Genomic DNA, 14,025 nt, shown 5'->3' with positions numbered 1-14,025 from the left:
AGATGAATGAGTGAACGAGCGAACGAACGGGGAAGTCCACCGTGGCCGGGACGAAATGCGATGATGCATTTCCGAGAGTCATTCGCGGGAAATTTTTTCGTCTCACCTTCTCCGACCCCTATTCATTTCCTCGTTGGAATCAGGGGTACGCCTGCGTGTCATTCAAAGTGTCGAGCCGTTAGGAACCGTGTCATTCAGATGTTGGGGTTGAAGGGGCATTCCTTGTTCAAAGCTTGGTTAAATGTTGCTTACTCAGTTTCTTCAACAACCGGATGAGGATTTCGGAGTGAACTCAAACTCCGAAACCATTGATCTGTAAACATCACGGCTGTGCCGGAACTTGGTGATTATTCTAACATTGCTTCAGAAGCGGCAATTCGTGATACGTCACAGCACTGTCCTAGCTAGTCGTTTGCATGTCGCAACAATGCTGACTACAAATTGGTTCATTCTACAAAATATATTAGACTCAGTCGTAACATATTCTAGAATAACATGGTTCATTGAGAGACAGTTGCGTTGACATGCGGTTTTGACGACGATCGGAACCGCTGTGCCGATCTAGCCAATGGAACTAACTCCATTCTAGGCACACGCTAACTAGGTCTTCAAATGGGCCAACATCGCGCCCTTGCGTTGACTTTGGTGTGAGTCACTCAAGCGAACTAATTATTTAGGGCCTGCGAAGAACAGCCCGCAAGTCAACTTCACGTTTATCAGGAAAAGAAGTTTCAATTCTGATCATTACTTTCCAGACTTTATTGGTAAACAAATCTCGCTGCTCCTGACCTGGCGTTGACTCTATCAAATCCAATCAACGCAATGGCCGACAATGAGGGAAATGCCATACGGACGCAGCTGCGCAATCTCAAAGTCCTTCAAGGATATCTCGAGAAGTGCGACTTCACCAAATTTCCCGCTTCGCCCCAAGAAGCCTTTAACCGCTGGCTTCAGGAGGCCGTAGAAGCTGGCGTCAAGGAGCCCCACGCAATGACCCTCTCCACGGTTGACGCGCAAGGGTGTCCGGATGCTCGAATCCTGATCCTCAAGAACGTGGACCATCGTGGCTGGCATTTCGCAATCAAAGCGGATAGCCCAAAAGGTCATCAACTGTCAAGCAACGGCCAAGCTGCTCTGACTTTCTACTGGCCCGATCAAGGTCGCCAGATACGCGTTCGCGGGAAGGCCTACTCGCTTCCTGTGGATGAGAGTCGGCGCGACTTTGCTGATCGGCCTTTCTCTTCGAAGGTGTCTGCGCTGGCTTCCAAACAGAGTCAGGTGCTCCGGGATGAGAATCAGCTCCTGCACGCTTTGGATGCGGCACGCCGGACGGTGGAAGAAGATCCTGGTCTTATTCTTCCGGGATGGACGGTGTACACTGTTGACCCGACTACTGTTGAGTTTTGGCAAGGTGCTCAGAGCCGCCTCCACCAAAGATTATCTTACAGCGTTGGGAAGGAGAGGGGTGCATGGGATAAGCATCTTCTTTGGCCCTGATGCAATTTAAACTGTCTGGTTACCTTTTTTTTAAAGCGCATACAACTTTTCTGCATTGACCTTTGAAGTATGTTAATGTTCCAAGTGCTCACTAAACAGAGTTCCAATCATATGTCTCACCAACAGAAGAGAGGTCTTTCTATTCATGTTTGCTGGCACTGATAACATACAGCCCATGTCAACAACGGATCAATCGATTGAAATTATTTTGCAGTGTATCGACGTACTTGCCCAGCCGTAACTAACAAGTTAAGTCTTGCAGAATAACAGAGGCAGAATTTATGCCTTTCTTGACTTGCCTCCACTCAGTTTTGCCGAGTTTGCGGCATTGGACGAAACGGCATTTTCAGTAATGTCCTGAACGTACTCCTTGAGTTCGTTGTCCTTTCTGACTCCGAAATCCAGGGGTTCAATGTTGTGCCGGGACGAAGACTTGGGTCATACTGACTGTTGACCAACGAGCTCAAAGTGTCTCTAAACAAAACTTTCAGAACACTAAAGTTGAGATTCCTGAATACGAGAACACTTGAATCCGAATTCAACGCATCTTCTTCTTGAAATGTTCCATCAGTGTGATAAGACCGTGTATGAGCTGAAAGCCCGAGTAATGGTGCAAGACCATACGCGCAGCTTGCCCAGGGATCTCCACAGCAAACAAGTACTCTTTCACCTTCGCTATGGGCAACGTCGCTTAGCTGTAGTATCATCCGTGCGAAGTCTTCCACAGATGGTAGGTTTCCTTGCGAGATGCCTCTGCTTGTCGTAATATGCCCCTCCCATGACATCTCTGGCAGATCAGGGACAGTCTCTCCACTTTCAGATAAAGTGACTGCAGGTCTCCACGAAGCCTGCCACCTGTTAAGGTTCAACTGTGGTACTTCTTTGAAGCCCACCAAGCAATGGAGTACGAAAGCTTCAATCTGAGGTTCGCTGGGAATTTGGGTTGGTGGGATTAGCAGAGTGTTGAGCAGTGTTGTGAATAGCCTTCGTATCCACACCGCTAAATGCTTCTGTGTGTCATTTTCGCCATATTGAAGACTCTTGGGTTTTCCGACGTCCCGAAGCAAAACGTTCAGTGTGAGAACGAGACCAAGTATGTTCTCTCCAGCCTCGGTGCCCAAGCACTCATCAAGAATGACTCGCACGGCAACTGCTCGTGTACCGCGAAAGTGGGAGATCTTGTGATTAGCGACCCATTTTCGAAGTCCAGCCCGAAACATTTCGTGCACGGGGAAAATGTGACCGACTCTTATGAGTGCCCTAATAGTGTCCATCTTCAGGCCTATAAGTGTTTCGTAGGCTCGGCCCATGATGGTTCCGTCAGCAAGGGAGTATTCTGCGCCTGGCTTAGGACCAAGAACCTCATGCCGTTGCACTCCTAGCCAGCCGAGGCCATGACTAAACCCTATGGGAGGTCCTACAGGAGGTCCTATAAGAGGGCCCAGAGGAGGTCTCATAGGAGCTTGAAAGTTTGATTCAGAACGTCTCATGGCCTTGAGAAGATCGAGTTCGAAGTCTGTAGACTGAGACCGTCTCGAAGAAGGCAACCCGTGGATCTGAGAGATACAGGTTTCTACTTCTGAAGGCAGCTCTACCTTAACAGCGTTCATTTGTGTCCGGATACTATCGAAAGTAGGTTTGATTTTCAGAGCGAAGGCGCACATCCTGTCCTCCTGTGTCGCAATGATAGTCCCGAGTAACTGATTGTTGACGATGACCCACGAGCCAGAAGAACCTAAAGCTTAGTCCAGATGTTAGAAATAACTTTATACTAGAAAAGAAACAGGAAACATACGTAATGGTTTATTCAAGTTAACTTCAAATACCATTCGGCATACTCCGCCCAGCAGCACAGCAGAGGTGCCGAAATCAGCAAGTGCGAGAAATAACCCAGAATAAGTGACTACCAAGCAGGGCACTCTTCTATTGGGGCCAAGGGTGCGGGCGAAGCTGAGAAATTCCCTTTCATCCATGATTTCGTCGATAATCCAACTGTCTGCTACCTCGTCTGAGTATGGCGACTGTATGGTAAGGCGATTGGCGACTGACCCAGGCCGGAATATATCGACGAGCGCCCAGTCGGAATTGTCGGAATCGTCGTCAACGTTGCTGAAAATGTCGCTGATAACGTCACTTTCAGAGGGATAGTTTTCTGAATGAATGACCCCGTGGAGATATCTAGGACTCTCGGAAGGCCTGAAATATTTCCCCAGTTCCTCCTGAGCCACTGAGGGAATCACTCTGTAATGCCCAATCGTCAAGCCGTATATTCTTCCATCAACAAGAACAGTCCCGCCAACTGTCATTTTCCATGCCCCGCCGCTTGGATATGACCCGTCTCGGATAGATACGATTGAGGCAAGCACAGTGTCGACTTCATCGTTCCCTAAGTTGGTGTCCAATTGATGAATATCCTGGCCTCCAGCAAGGTCGACTGCCGCAAAAGCTGGGGGGCCAAAGCTGAGGCTGTAGAGTACTTCGGAGACGTTTGGAAGCTCAGCTTCAAGGTAAGATCGTAACTGATGTGTGCTACATCGAATAACGAGTGTGGGCCGCCATCCTAGGGAATCTTTCTTCATCACAAGCTGTAACGCGCAAATAGCATCATCTCTCCCCTCGTACTCTGGACTGTCCTTCAAGTATCGGATGTCGTTGATCAGAGTTGGTATTATCCGATTGAACTCTTCTCGTGCGGAAGGTGGAACGCAGGGGCTCAGTTCGCTCTCAATAGTCTCAAACTCTGGCCCAAACCTCTTTTGTATTGCAACAGAGGGCGAACGCTTTCGGTTGGATCGCCATCGGCCACTCTTATGCCAATGCCAATCAAACATTTCGTCAATAGATGTAAACACAATCAATACCTAAGTGAAGCAAATTTTCTGGCAAAAGAGCCCGGATAGCTTGCGCCCCCACAATCAGCAAAGATAATCAAATATTTGTGCGGGAGGATGCGGGAGGACGAGAGCGACGTGATTCAGTTCTTTGCACATCTTCGAATGGGGTCCCAGGTGTTTGCGTAAGGCTCGGGGTTATATCGGATGTGACCATCTTTCGGACAGGCTGAACGGGGCAGTTCGCCGTTGGTGTGGTTGCACGAGGAACTCAACCGAGATGCTGTCATGCTTCGGCCGACCAGTGAAAATCCGGCCCGCCACGCTCACACGTATCCGCCAGGCTTCTATCGATGCGTCGGGCTTCTATCAATGAACCATGTTTTTTGATTACTTTGCATGAAGGCGTCAGATGACCTGTCCAGCTGACTGCCATAACGACCACTGCCATCTGTCGAAAAATGGCCGATCATTTTCGGTGAAGCAAATCTAGAGCTGAAAAGTGGAAAATTTCCCGGCCGTGGCAGAACAGTACGTCTCTTGTCAATATTCTCCACTGTTTCAAGCAAAGTGATGCTGCTGAGCCAGACTAATTATTTATACATTGTAAGTCACCATGGGCACTGAAATGATTTCCACCATGCAAAGAATGAATGCTGTCCAAATTTATTGGCGCGTTTGAAGAATTCGTTTCAATCAAATGGACACCGAGCACAAGAAGATTGTCCTGGACTGGTTTAATGTAAGGCAAACTCGTCGAGAGGAGGAGTCGCGTGAGCCGTATTTTGATTTTGTTCGACGGGATGTTATGACCGAAACCCAGACACGAGAGAGTCAACCCATGCTGAACTGCCTCCGTTTGGCATCGGAAGCGGTACATATGGCATTGGAAAAATCGCCTCATACGGGGAGCAGCTCCGGAGTCAAACTGAGAACGAAGGCCGAGATTCTCATGGCATTGAGGGCCAAACACGAAGAATCTCCGGAAGAAGAATTGGAAAGCGCGATATACCGTGCGGCCCGTTTGGCCTTCCGCATAAGCGCAATCAGCCAGAACCTCACCGAAGACACGTCACCAGATTGGTCCAATGATAAAACAGTAGCAGAATATGCTGGTATCGTCTTCAATGCGGGTCCTCTTCCATCGTCATCATCAACGTCGCCTGCCTCAGAACCGGATGCTTCCGAGGTTGCGGGCATTCAGTCGCGTCTTACACACAGGCTTACAACAGTGAACATTGAGAAGTACACCAATATCACCATCAAAGAGACGCAGTACTTGCTGTCTCACCTGAAATTAGTCGAAACGTTTGAATACACAACTCTCTACGTATTTCGGGACATGAGATGGCTCTTAGACGCCGTGGAGATGGAGTACGTATACTTATACTCAACTGCTCCCTTGGGCTTTCACGTTGACAGCCTAGACAGACATTTCCCTATTCCGCGAGAGATTCTTCAAGAAACCATCGATACACTCAACTACTTGTACCCTAGAGATGGAGCGACTAAAAAGCTGCTCAGACAACAAGGTATTAAGCTGCATGTCTTCCAGAAATCGATTCCAGATCGGCCTAGATTTAGAGACTTCAAATACTACAAGCCGCGTATGGTGGACGTCGCGTATGAGTTTTTGAATCCGCCGAGAAGATGGGGGACTGTCTGGAAGGATAGTAGGAACCCTGTGCAGTTTTGGACGTTCTGGCTGGGACTCTTGATCTTCCTCTTCACTCTCGCATTCGGCATTATGGCGACAGTCCTAGCTAGCTGGGTTGCAATTGCACGTTGCCATACACCCGCCCAAAGGAGACTGAATGAGACAGAGACTGCGACTGTCTTTTGCGCTCTGTGGGAGTTTGTTTGTCGAAAAGAACAGAGACTTAGAGAAGTGCAGTTAATGAGACGTCAACGGAGTTGAACCGGGGCGATACTGTCTTAGTTGCGGCATTGCGGCGTATAACCCTCCTGCTGGTATGAGCATGGTGGGAGGATTTCGATCAGCGGTAGGAAATAGCAATCGGCTAGAGACTTTCGCCCAACCGCGACTCAGACAAAACCCAAATATATTACATCCTCAACCCGTGTCTCCACCGTGAAGTTCCCTTTTTCCTCAATCAACTGAAGTAGAATGTCTCCCTTTCCACGACAACATTATCAAAGAAATTGACTCCGAATGAGACGAAAACTGTCGGATTCCTTAAACGAAGTATGTTTTACAACCAACTCATCGCAACGTGGGAGGACAATGTCGCATTTGAGCATCATCTACGTGCCCCGGCGGACTGCTGCTCCGTTCCCCACGAGTCAGGCAGCCTTACGGGGCTCAAGCCGAGTTCACCGCATGATGCCCGGCACCCAGCCCATTAACCGCCGGACTTCGCGGGGTGCCGATTCACCGTCAGGAACCCTGAAGTACCTGTCAGGTTTCTGCTCGTGTTCATATAACTTGCGTTCTTGGCCCGCTAGAGGAAAGGCTTGAGTTGACACCTCCCCTTTCCCTACCCAGCTATCTGATTTCCACACTCATTCAAAGATACCCCATCATGCGTTTGTCCACATTCCTCTCCGGCGGTCTGTTCGCCATCTGGTAAGAAGACTCTCCCCCAGTTCACTTTATTACCATGCCCACAAACAACACATCAACTGACTCTCCAAATAAAGCGCACTGGCCGAGACCTCGGGATACTGCTGCACCAGCAACGCCCAGCAACAAGTCGTTCCGCACAACGACCAGACGCAGGCCTGCTGCAGGGGACGTTTTGACGGTGTAAGTTGATACCAGACCTAATTGACCCACTTACTATCAAGCACCCTCATGTTGAAGTGTTCTAACGCTTGGTAGACGGAGTGTTGGATTCCCGACAACGGACTCGACGCGCTCACGAGTTGTTGCCAGGGCAAGGGAAGCGCCATGTGCGCCTTCTAGCTTTTTGATGGAACGAAAGAGTCTTGCGTATCTAGATACCACTCATAAATATACGGGGAACTCATCTAATGTCCCTATAAAAAGATTCCTCGATATATGCAACAAATACCTCACCCAAGATCTATTGATTGAAAGACATGTACCCAGGCCTCTCCAAAACCCCTTCATCCAACTCCTGCCTGCACGCCTCGCAGTACGGCAAAAAGCCCTCGAGGCGGTCGACGCGGCCGACGGGGCAGTACGGACGCGTGGCCATCAGCCCGTCGGCGCCGCGGACGGGCAGGAGCACGCGCTGCGCGCACTTGTGCACGACGGCGTAGGCGCCCATCATGGCGCGGCAGAAGTGGCATTTGTTGGTTACCTTGAGGGTGCGGCACATCTTGTCTGTCTTTGTGGTTGTGTTCTGGTCCCGTGGTTACTTTTCCGGCTCAGTGGTTACGAGGTGGTGGTGGATGAGCTGGTAGAGGAGGGGGAGGGGGTTTGTAATGGTTTGGCTTGGATGGGTGTTTCTGTGGTTAGCATGTTGGTGAGAGGCGTGGGAGACATTCTTAAATAGGCTCGTTGAAGAGGTGGTCGAGATGGTGAATTGGGAGAGCACAAGCTTTGTGTTTAACTAACAATGCTGTTGTTTGGGGACTTGGAGGTTGTCGTGGAACAAACCGATAAAAGAGCGTCTTTGATCACGACGTAAAAGACTCTGTCTTGTTCGTCGTGAACAATGACTTGTTCTCTTCCTCTTTTGCAAAGTCCAGGTGCTTCTCCTGCAGGACGAAGCCGTCTTGGAGGGTATGTTGACGCTGACGGTGACTTCTGATCTCCCTTTTCATCGCAAGTCGACCACATGGTCGAGGGAAACACAAACACCACACCAGCACGACATACTATAGAGTCTTCGTGTTTCTATGCCTTTTCTGATGCTGACCTTTGGCCTCCTCACCCTCCTATGCATCCCAAACAGCCCATCCTAAAACTCCAAACACCCCGTCTCCCGCGACCCTAAAGCCGTCCCGTCCCAGGCGGCATCCGAATCCCCAAACTAGCCATCCCCTTCGCGCCCGTCCCGACCTTCTTCACTTCGTCAACCCGGGCCCTCTGCAGACTGAACCCCGGCGTGACCCATCCGCCGCAGCTGCACCTGAATCCCCTCCAGCTATACCTCCCCACCGCCGCGCCGCACTTGCCGTTGGGACAACACAGCCGGCCCTCAAGAGCGCCCTTCTCGAGCTCCTCCCGCATCCAGCTCAACGGCTCCACAAACAAGTGCCCGCAATCTCCCTGCGCCTGGCCCTGCGGCTCATGCTCGAGCACGAACCGCGGCGTGGCCAGCGTCCGCCGGCACTTCTTGCACCGCAGCTCCTTTCCCTCTCCCTCCCCGTCCTCCTTGACCTCCTCGTCCTCGAACCGCAACCTCGACGGCGCCTGTCCCGCCGCGACGCTCTCGTCAATCTCCCGCTGGAACGCCCACCGCTGGTAGATCGGGTGTCCCTCCACGTCCGCCGGGCACCCCATCGCCCACCACATCTCCAGCTGCGCGATGAACCCGGGGTTCGGCTCGGCGATCTCCCGCGTGTTGCGCACCCACTTCACCGCCGCCTCGACGGCCTCCTTGGCGCGCTGCTTAACCCCCGCGGCGATCTTCTCGTCCATCTTGGAGAGGGACGACTTCTGCGCCGCTTCGGTCGACGCCTTGGACCGCCCGAAGCGGCCCGGGTGTTTCCACAGGAGGTACGCCACGACGACCGAGACGGACCGCGACTTTCCCATCGCGCAGTGGACGTACACGGCCGGCGGCTTTCTCTCGTCCGTCTCCAGTTTCAGCTCGTTTAACTCCTTTGCAGGGGGCGGTGCATCGTTGTTAGCGGGCGTAATGGCGTCCGCGTCTTCGGCCAAGTCCTGCTTCACAGCCGCCCTCAATCTCTTCTTCTTCTCCTCGAAGCTATCCCCATCTTCGGCTTCCTTTTTGCCCCCAGCGGCCCCCGATTTGGAATGCAGCCCGTCTTCAATGAAGCGCACCGCCGCAGGCAGATGCACCAGCAGATCCGAGTCCTCGACGTCGTCCACGTCGATGACCATGTGCTTGTAGCTCTTGCCGTAGTTCTCCCACGTGTCCGTCTCGCTCTTCAGCCCCGCGGGGTCGAAGCGCACGACGGAGAGGATGTGCGTGATGTTGCGCTCCTTGAGTGCCGACGGGCGGCGGAGGGCCCAGATGCTAAATTGCGCGTTAGGATGGCGGGGTTGTGGAGGGGCAGGCAGGTAAAACTCACCCGCCGACGTAGAGCTCGTCATTCCCATCCACGCGGTTCAGCGCCATCTCAACGCAGCTTTTCCTGATGAGCTGGTGTAGCGCCGCAGCCTGTTCCCGTCCGTCGAGATCCTCAAACGAAATCCCCTCGTCGCTGGTGCCTCGTGTCTCCCGCGGCGTCTCGCTCTCCTCCGCGTTTGCGCCAGGGCCCATGAACACACACGCACTTTTCTCGTCCAAGGCGGGGGCTACGTCCGTCTCTGTCTCTCCTGCTGGCCGGAAGGTACCCTCCGAAGCGTGATGAGCCGCTGGAAACAAGCAAGGAATTGGACGGTGCAAATCGTAAAAGCAATTCCGTGTTGATCGGTGTAAAGGGTGCTGCGATATGAGAATGACGCAGTTGACGCAGCGCTTGGGAGAAAGTTGAGTAAGGTTTGCGCCGAACAGAGCCAACGTCTCCACTTTTCGTGTATCCGTAGGTACCTTGGGCACTGCAGTCAGCGATGGCTTCGTCTTCCTTCCTGCTCTTCTCCTTCAACACCAATTCGCTTGCGGCAGGCACCCGCGGTAAAGGTTCGGATGACCTCGTGGCAGCAGGCACCCGCCCCTCACTTCGCGACTTCTCACCCACCCAACACAACATACGGCGTTCCTACCACCACAAAAACAGCAGCCCGAGTTGCCCCTAACCAAGTAAACCCGACCCCCACTAAAAACGTGAGCCTTCCAAAAGAAGAAGCTCCCGCTTCCTCGCTGCACCGCCCCTTTCCCCCTTCGCCACACCGGTGATTGCCACACCGCGAGTGGCTTGTAGGGCTGAAGTCATGTGACGTTCGGCGGCCTCTCGTCCATCACGATGGCCATAATGGTGTTGACATCCATGTGGATGCCCAGGCCAGGGAACATGTCCGACGCTGACAAGATGGCCGCCGTGCCGAGGGATGCACCACTGCATCACCGTGAAGGATGCATTTAGCGAGATACCCATCCGCAGGATTGCCCTCGGCCCTTGTCCTCGGGCAGATCATCATAGACACGGAACCAGACTTCAGTCACCAGAGGCACCCAGAATATGTTTTGAATCTTCTTGTTGTCTTGATACTATTCTTATTCGCTACTGACCAACTTGTTTTTTCCCCCAAAGCCCGTACAAAATACAACGCGGACTCGCCGCTCTTTCTAGTGCTTTCATGTCATCATGTCGCTCCCCTGTTCTGGCCCAACAATGCCTGGTATTTCCTCCAACAAATATGAAAACATGTGCAACTAGACAACTTCCATCAGTATATACCCGGTGCCTGAAAGCCCCCTGCTGCAATCACCAGTACTCCAAAAGCTCCGAAGTGGCAGGCCTCCACCTGTGGACACCGAGCCACATGCTTGAATTGACTACTTTTGATTTTTTGATTTGCTCCAGCTGTCAGCGAGCCGTCTCGTCCACAGCCAAGAGCGGGTATTTTCCAATCCTTCAACTCTGGATAAGCGAAACGAAACGAGATGTGTGATGTGGCCATCATCAGTGCAATCCAAATCCCTGGTTGCCGCCGCCAAATTATCGCTTTGCGCTGGGAAACGATTCCTCGTCGGGTATCCAAGTCGCAAATGCCGCCCCTCTCACTCGTCCTTTGCCGCAAATAATGCCCTCCACTGCACCCCTGCGGAATGACTCGTGCTCGCGGGGCTTGCTTTAAGCTCGACAACCTCCTTACTCGACACCCATCGCCTCATTCCAGCATGTCGGGTCTTTCAGTCACTTGTCGAGATTGCTCCGGTTGATCGTCTACCTGGGGGTGGGATCCTCATCCAGCATGCAGGCGTTCTCCAACATGTTGGTCCACTTTCCGCTGGTTCCAGCGTGGCTGTGCTTGAGGTGCTGTCGGAAGTGGTCTGCGCGGAAGAACTTCTTGCTGGCGTTGCACTCCCGGAACTTGTGAACCTCTTGCAGGTGGCGGATACGCTCCTCCCAATCCTGGTCCGTAGCATGACGGGGTGCCGTTGCACCAGGTCCCCGGCCGTTACGCGGGAACTCTTCCCCACAGTAGCCGCAAGTGTCGGCCTCGCCAGGTCGGTTGGTACTGTCGTGGAAAGCACGGTCGTAACTGTGCAGAGCCGAGCAACTCCAGCTGTGTCTACGTACATGGAGACTGTTCTGGTGACGTTCCGCTTCATTCTTGTTCTTGAATCGGTTGCCGCAGAATGAGCACTCGTACTGCTTCTCTGCCTCGTGTGCGCTACGTCTGTTAGTGAATTGTCTCGTGCGTGTTGGACATCCGAACTTACTGTAGCTCTTCGGCCGTCTCGAACTTCTTTGGCTTCTTGGGACAGCAGTCGCACATGAAGAAGCCCGAGATCTTGGCGCTACCAGGCTTGCCGACCTCGGCGAGCTTGCGCGGGGAAGCAAGTGGCCTGCTTTCGCTGATGGTTCGCTGGTGTGGCGCACGGGACAACGAGCCGCGGGGTGAGGGGTTCAGCGACATGGACGCACTGTAAGGGGAGCTGCAGCTAGGGTCGGTGCCGTTTGGTGAAATGCCGCCGGGCGAGATACCGCCGGGCGATACACGTCCATACGAAGATGCACCCATGCTGGCAATGCTGCCAGTGAGCAGTGACAGGTTGGAACTGTAGGAACCGGCACGCCCGCTGGAAGACACCGAGGATATGGACCCTTGCGGAATGACGCTCAGCCGAGGCGTGGGGGATCCTCTCGAGGTGCCATCGCGGCGACGCATCAAATCGCCCTGGGTCGTGAAGCCAATCGGCACACTGTCGTCGGGGTCGGCCGATGCGCGGCGCTTGACTCCTGCACCGTCATAGTGCGCTCGCAATGGGTCCTCGATACGCAGTCTCTTCATTGAGTTGGTCTCCTCCATCTCCATATCCTCCACCTCGTAACTGTGCGAAGATGCATCATCACTGTTGTTCCTTCTTGACCTGGTAGGCGGCGAGTACTCTTGGCCCAAGTGGAAAGGCTGGCTTCTCGGTGAGGGCGTAACGGCAGAATGAGGAGGAGTGTTGGTGTAGCTGTCGGGCGAATCCAGCACGTTTGTCTTGAGGTGGTACGGCAGGGTCGCGGAGGGCAGGGAAAGCGGAGATCTCAGGTCACCGGACAACCTTCTCGAGAAAGGGTCTGTGGAAGAAGCGCTAGAGGCACTCAACAGAGACACGCTCGGTCTGTTATCAAAGGTCTTTAAAGGGTCGAGCTTCTTCTTCATGTCGGTGAAGGCATCAGCGCCGGACTGGAACTGGAACTTGTTGTGGTGCAGTCCGAAACCAGCACTAATGCTTGGCAATGAGCATTCGGATCTGCAAAACATTGACTTGTTAGCACGTTGACTTCAAGACTGACAACAAACATTGGCTGCTGAGACCGTGGAGGCCGACTTACCTAGACGAGGCCGAGCCCATGCTGGCATAACCCTCATCTCGTTCGTGCCTGTAGCCTGCTCTCTTGTAGTGAGGCCTGTCATCGAAGCTGCTCAAGCTATCGTAGCCACCGTGTTCCCTAGGGCTGTAGGATGATGGGTCGCGATGGTATTGTCTCGGCTCCTGTTGAGGATGCATAGGGCTTTCAAAAGGCATTCGTGGAGGAGGTAACGGGGGCGGCGCGTTGATTCCTCTGTCTGAACCAGGAATGGAAACGGCAACAGAAGACGAGTACATGCTGAACGGGTCCGATCGGTCGGAGGATCTGGGGTTCGAATCTATAAGGATGCTGGGAAGGCCGGCAGGCTCCCTGTATCGTGACGGCGCCTCCATGATGTCGGCTAATATCTGTGCAATGACAGCTGAGGCTTTGTGACAATCACAGCTGAAGCGAGGGCCACTAAGGTTTATAGTGACGGCAGCACGGGCGTCATGGGTGATGCGCCAGGGGGGGAATAATTGAGATCGCGACGGGATACGAGATGTGTCCGAGGCCAAGGAGGATGCGGTGCAGGCCGTGGGTGGCGATGAGGGTCGGGTTCGCCGTTGGTTGGGGCCGGGGGCCAATGCCAATCCAATGCAGGTCGAGAGAGAGAGAAAAAAAAAAAAAGGAGCCGGTCTCTGTGTAGTTGTTGGTGGACTGTCTCCCTCGCAGCGAGCGGACGGAGCGGGCGAGTTGGAGAAGAAAAGATAAGACAGCGGGAACGGGAAACAGGCAAGCCGACCGGTACTGGAATGGGAATTCGAAAACGAAGTCGACGAAAGAGGTCGCAATTGTACACGGGACAGGAGCGAGTCTGGCGATCTATTCGCAGACAGGATAGGTAGAAACAGCAGAGGACCGGACGGCGTCGAGGAATGCGAGGTGCAAATGTCGTCGGAGGAAGAGGAGTGGCCGGTGCTGGGGTGGGCAGAGTTCGGGTTGATGTCGTGGGGAGCAGACAGCTGAAATAAGAGGCGATGTGTGACGACGCCGCTGAACCCCGGGGGGGCTTTAAGGCAAAAGAGAGGCGACAGGTCGACAAGGTATGGGCGGGTACTGCTTCTGCAATCCTTGTCGAGGGCACCCTACCTTAGACCTTAGCAGTGGGTTGTATTCTGGGTAA

At 53.1% G+C, this 14,025-nt stretch overlaps 5 protein-coding genes across 5 annotated transcripts; 3 read left to right on the top strand and 2 right to left on the bottom strand.

Moving 5' to 3' along the window:
• Positions 1–822: 822 nt before the first annotated feature.
• Positions 823–1,497, top strand: GCG54_00014487 (Pyridoxine/pyridoxamine 5'-phosphate oxidase; the record flags this gene model as incomplete). The annotated part of the gene is made up of 1 exon (XM_045414317.1): positions 823–1,497. One exon carries the CDS (start codon positions 823–825, stop codon positions 1,495–1,497), a length of 675 nt encoding a protein of 224 aa, XP_045270895.1.
• A 3,783-nt stretch (positions 1,498–5,280) lies between these two features.
• Positions 5,281–6,246, top strand: GCG54_00014486 (uncharacterized protein; the record flags this gene model as incomplete). Its single annotated transcript, XM_045414316.1, has 2 exons — positions 5,281–5,702; positions 5,760–6,246. The coding sequence occupies 2 exons, from the start codon at positions 5,281–5,283 to the stop codon at positions 6,244–6,246; spliced, it is 909 nt and encodes a 302-aa protein (XP_045270894.1).
• A 625-nt stretch (positions 6,247–6,871) lies between these two features.
• On the top strand, positions 6,872–7,254 carry GCG54_00014485 (uncharacterized protein; the record flags this gene model as incomplete). Its single annotated transcript, XM_045414315.1, has 3 exons — positions 6,872–6,915; positions 6,990–7,095; positions 7,171–7,254. The coding sequence occupies 3 exons, from the start codon at positions 6,872–6,874 to the stop codon at positions 7,252–7,254; spliced, it is 234 nt and encodes a 77-aa protein (XP_045270893.1).
• A 996-nt stretch (positions 7,255–8,250) lies between these two features.
• GCG54_00014484 (Tyrosine-protein phosphatase YVH1) lies at positions 8,251–9,709 on the bottom strand (the record flags this gene model as incomplete). Its single annotated transcript, XM_045414314.1, has 2 exons — positions 8,251–9,463; positions 9,519–9,709. The coding sequence occupies 2 exons, from the start codon at positions 9,707–9,709 to the stop codon at positions 8,251–8,253; spliced, it is 1,404 nt and encodes a 467-aa protein (XP_045270892.1).
• A 1,567-nt stretch (positions 9,710–11,276) lies between these two features.
• GCG54_00014483 (uncharacterized protein) lies at positions 11,277–13,252 on the bottom strand (the record flags this gene model as incomplete). Its single annotated transcript, XM_045414313.1, has 3 exons — positions 11,277–11,733; positions 11,777–12,799; positions 12,882–13,252. 3 exons carry the CDS (start codon positions 13,250–13,252, stop codon positions 11,277–11,279), a joined length of 1,851 nt encoding a protein of 616 aa, XP_045270891.1.
• Between the last annotated feature and the right edge of the window lie 773 nt (positions 13,253–14,025).

This window comes from Colletotrichum gloeosporioides, assembly GCF_011800055.1.
Source record: "Colletotrichum gloeosporioides strain Lc1 chromosome Unknown consensus_6, whole genome shotgun sequence".
NCBI lineage: Eukaryota > Fungi > Ascomycota > Sordariomycetes > Glomerellales > Glomerellaceae > Colletotrichum > Colletotrichum gloeosporioides.
Note: the sequence above shows the minus strand (reverse complement) of the source record. Positions and strands in the feature narration are given on the sequence as shown.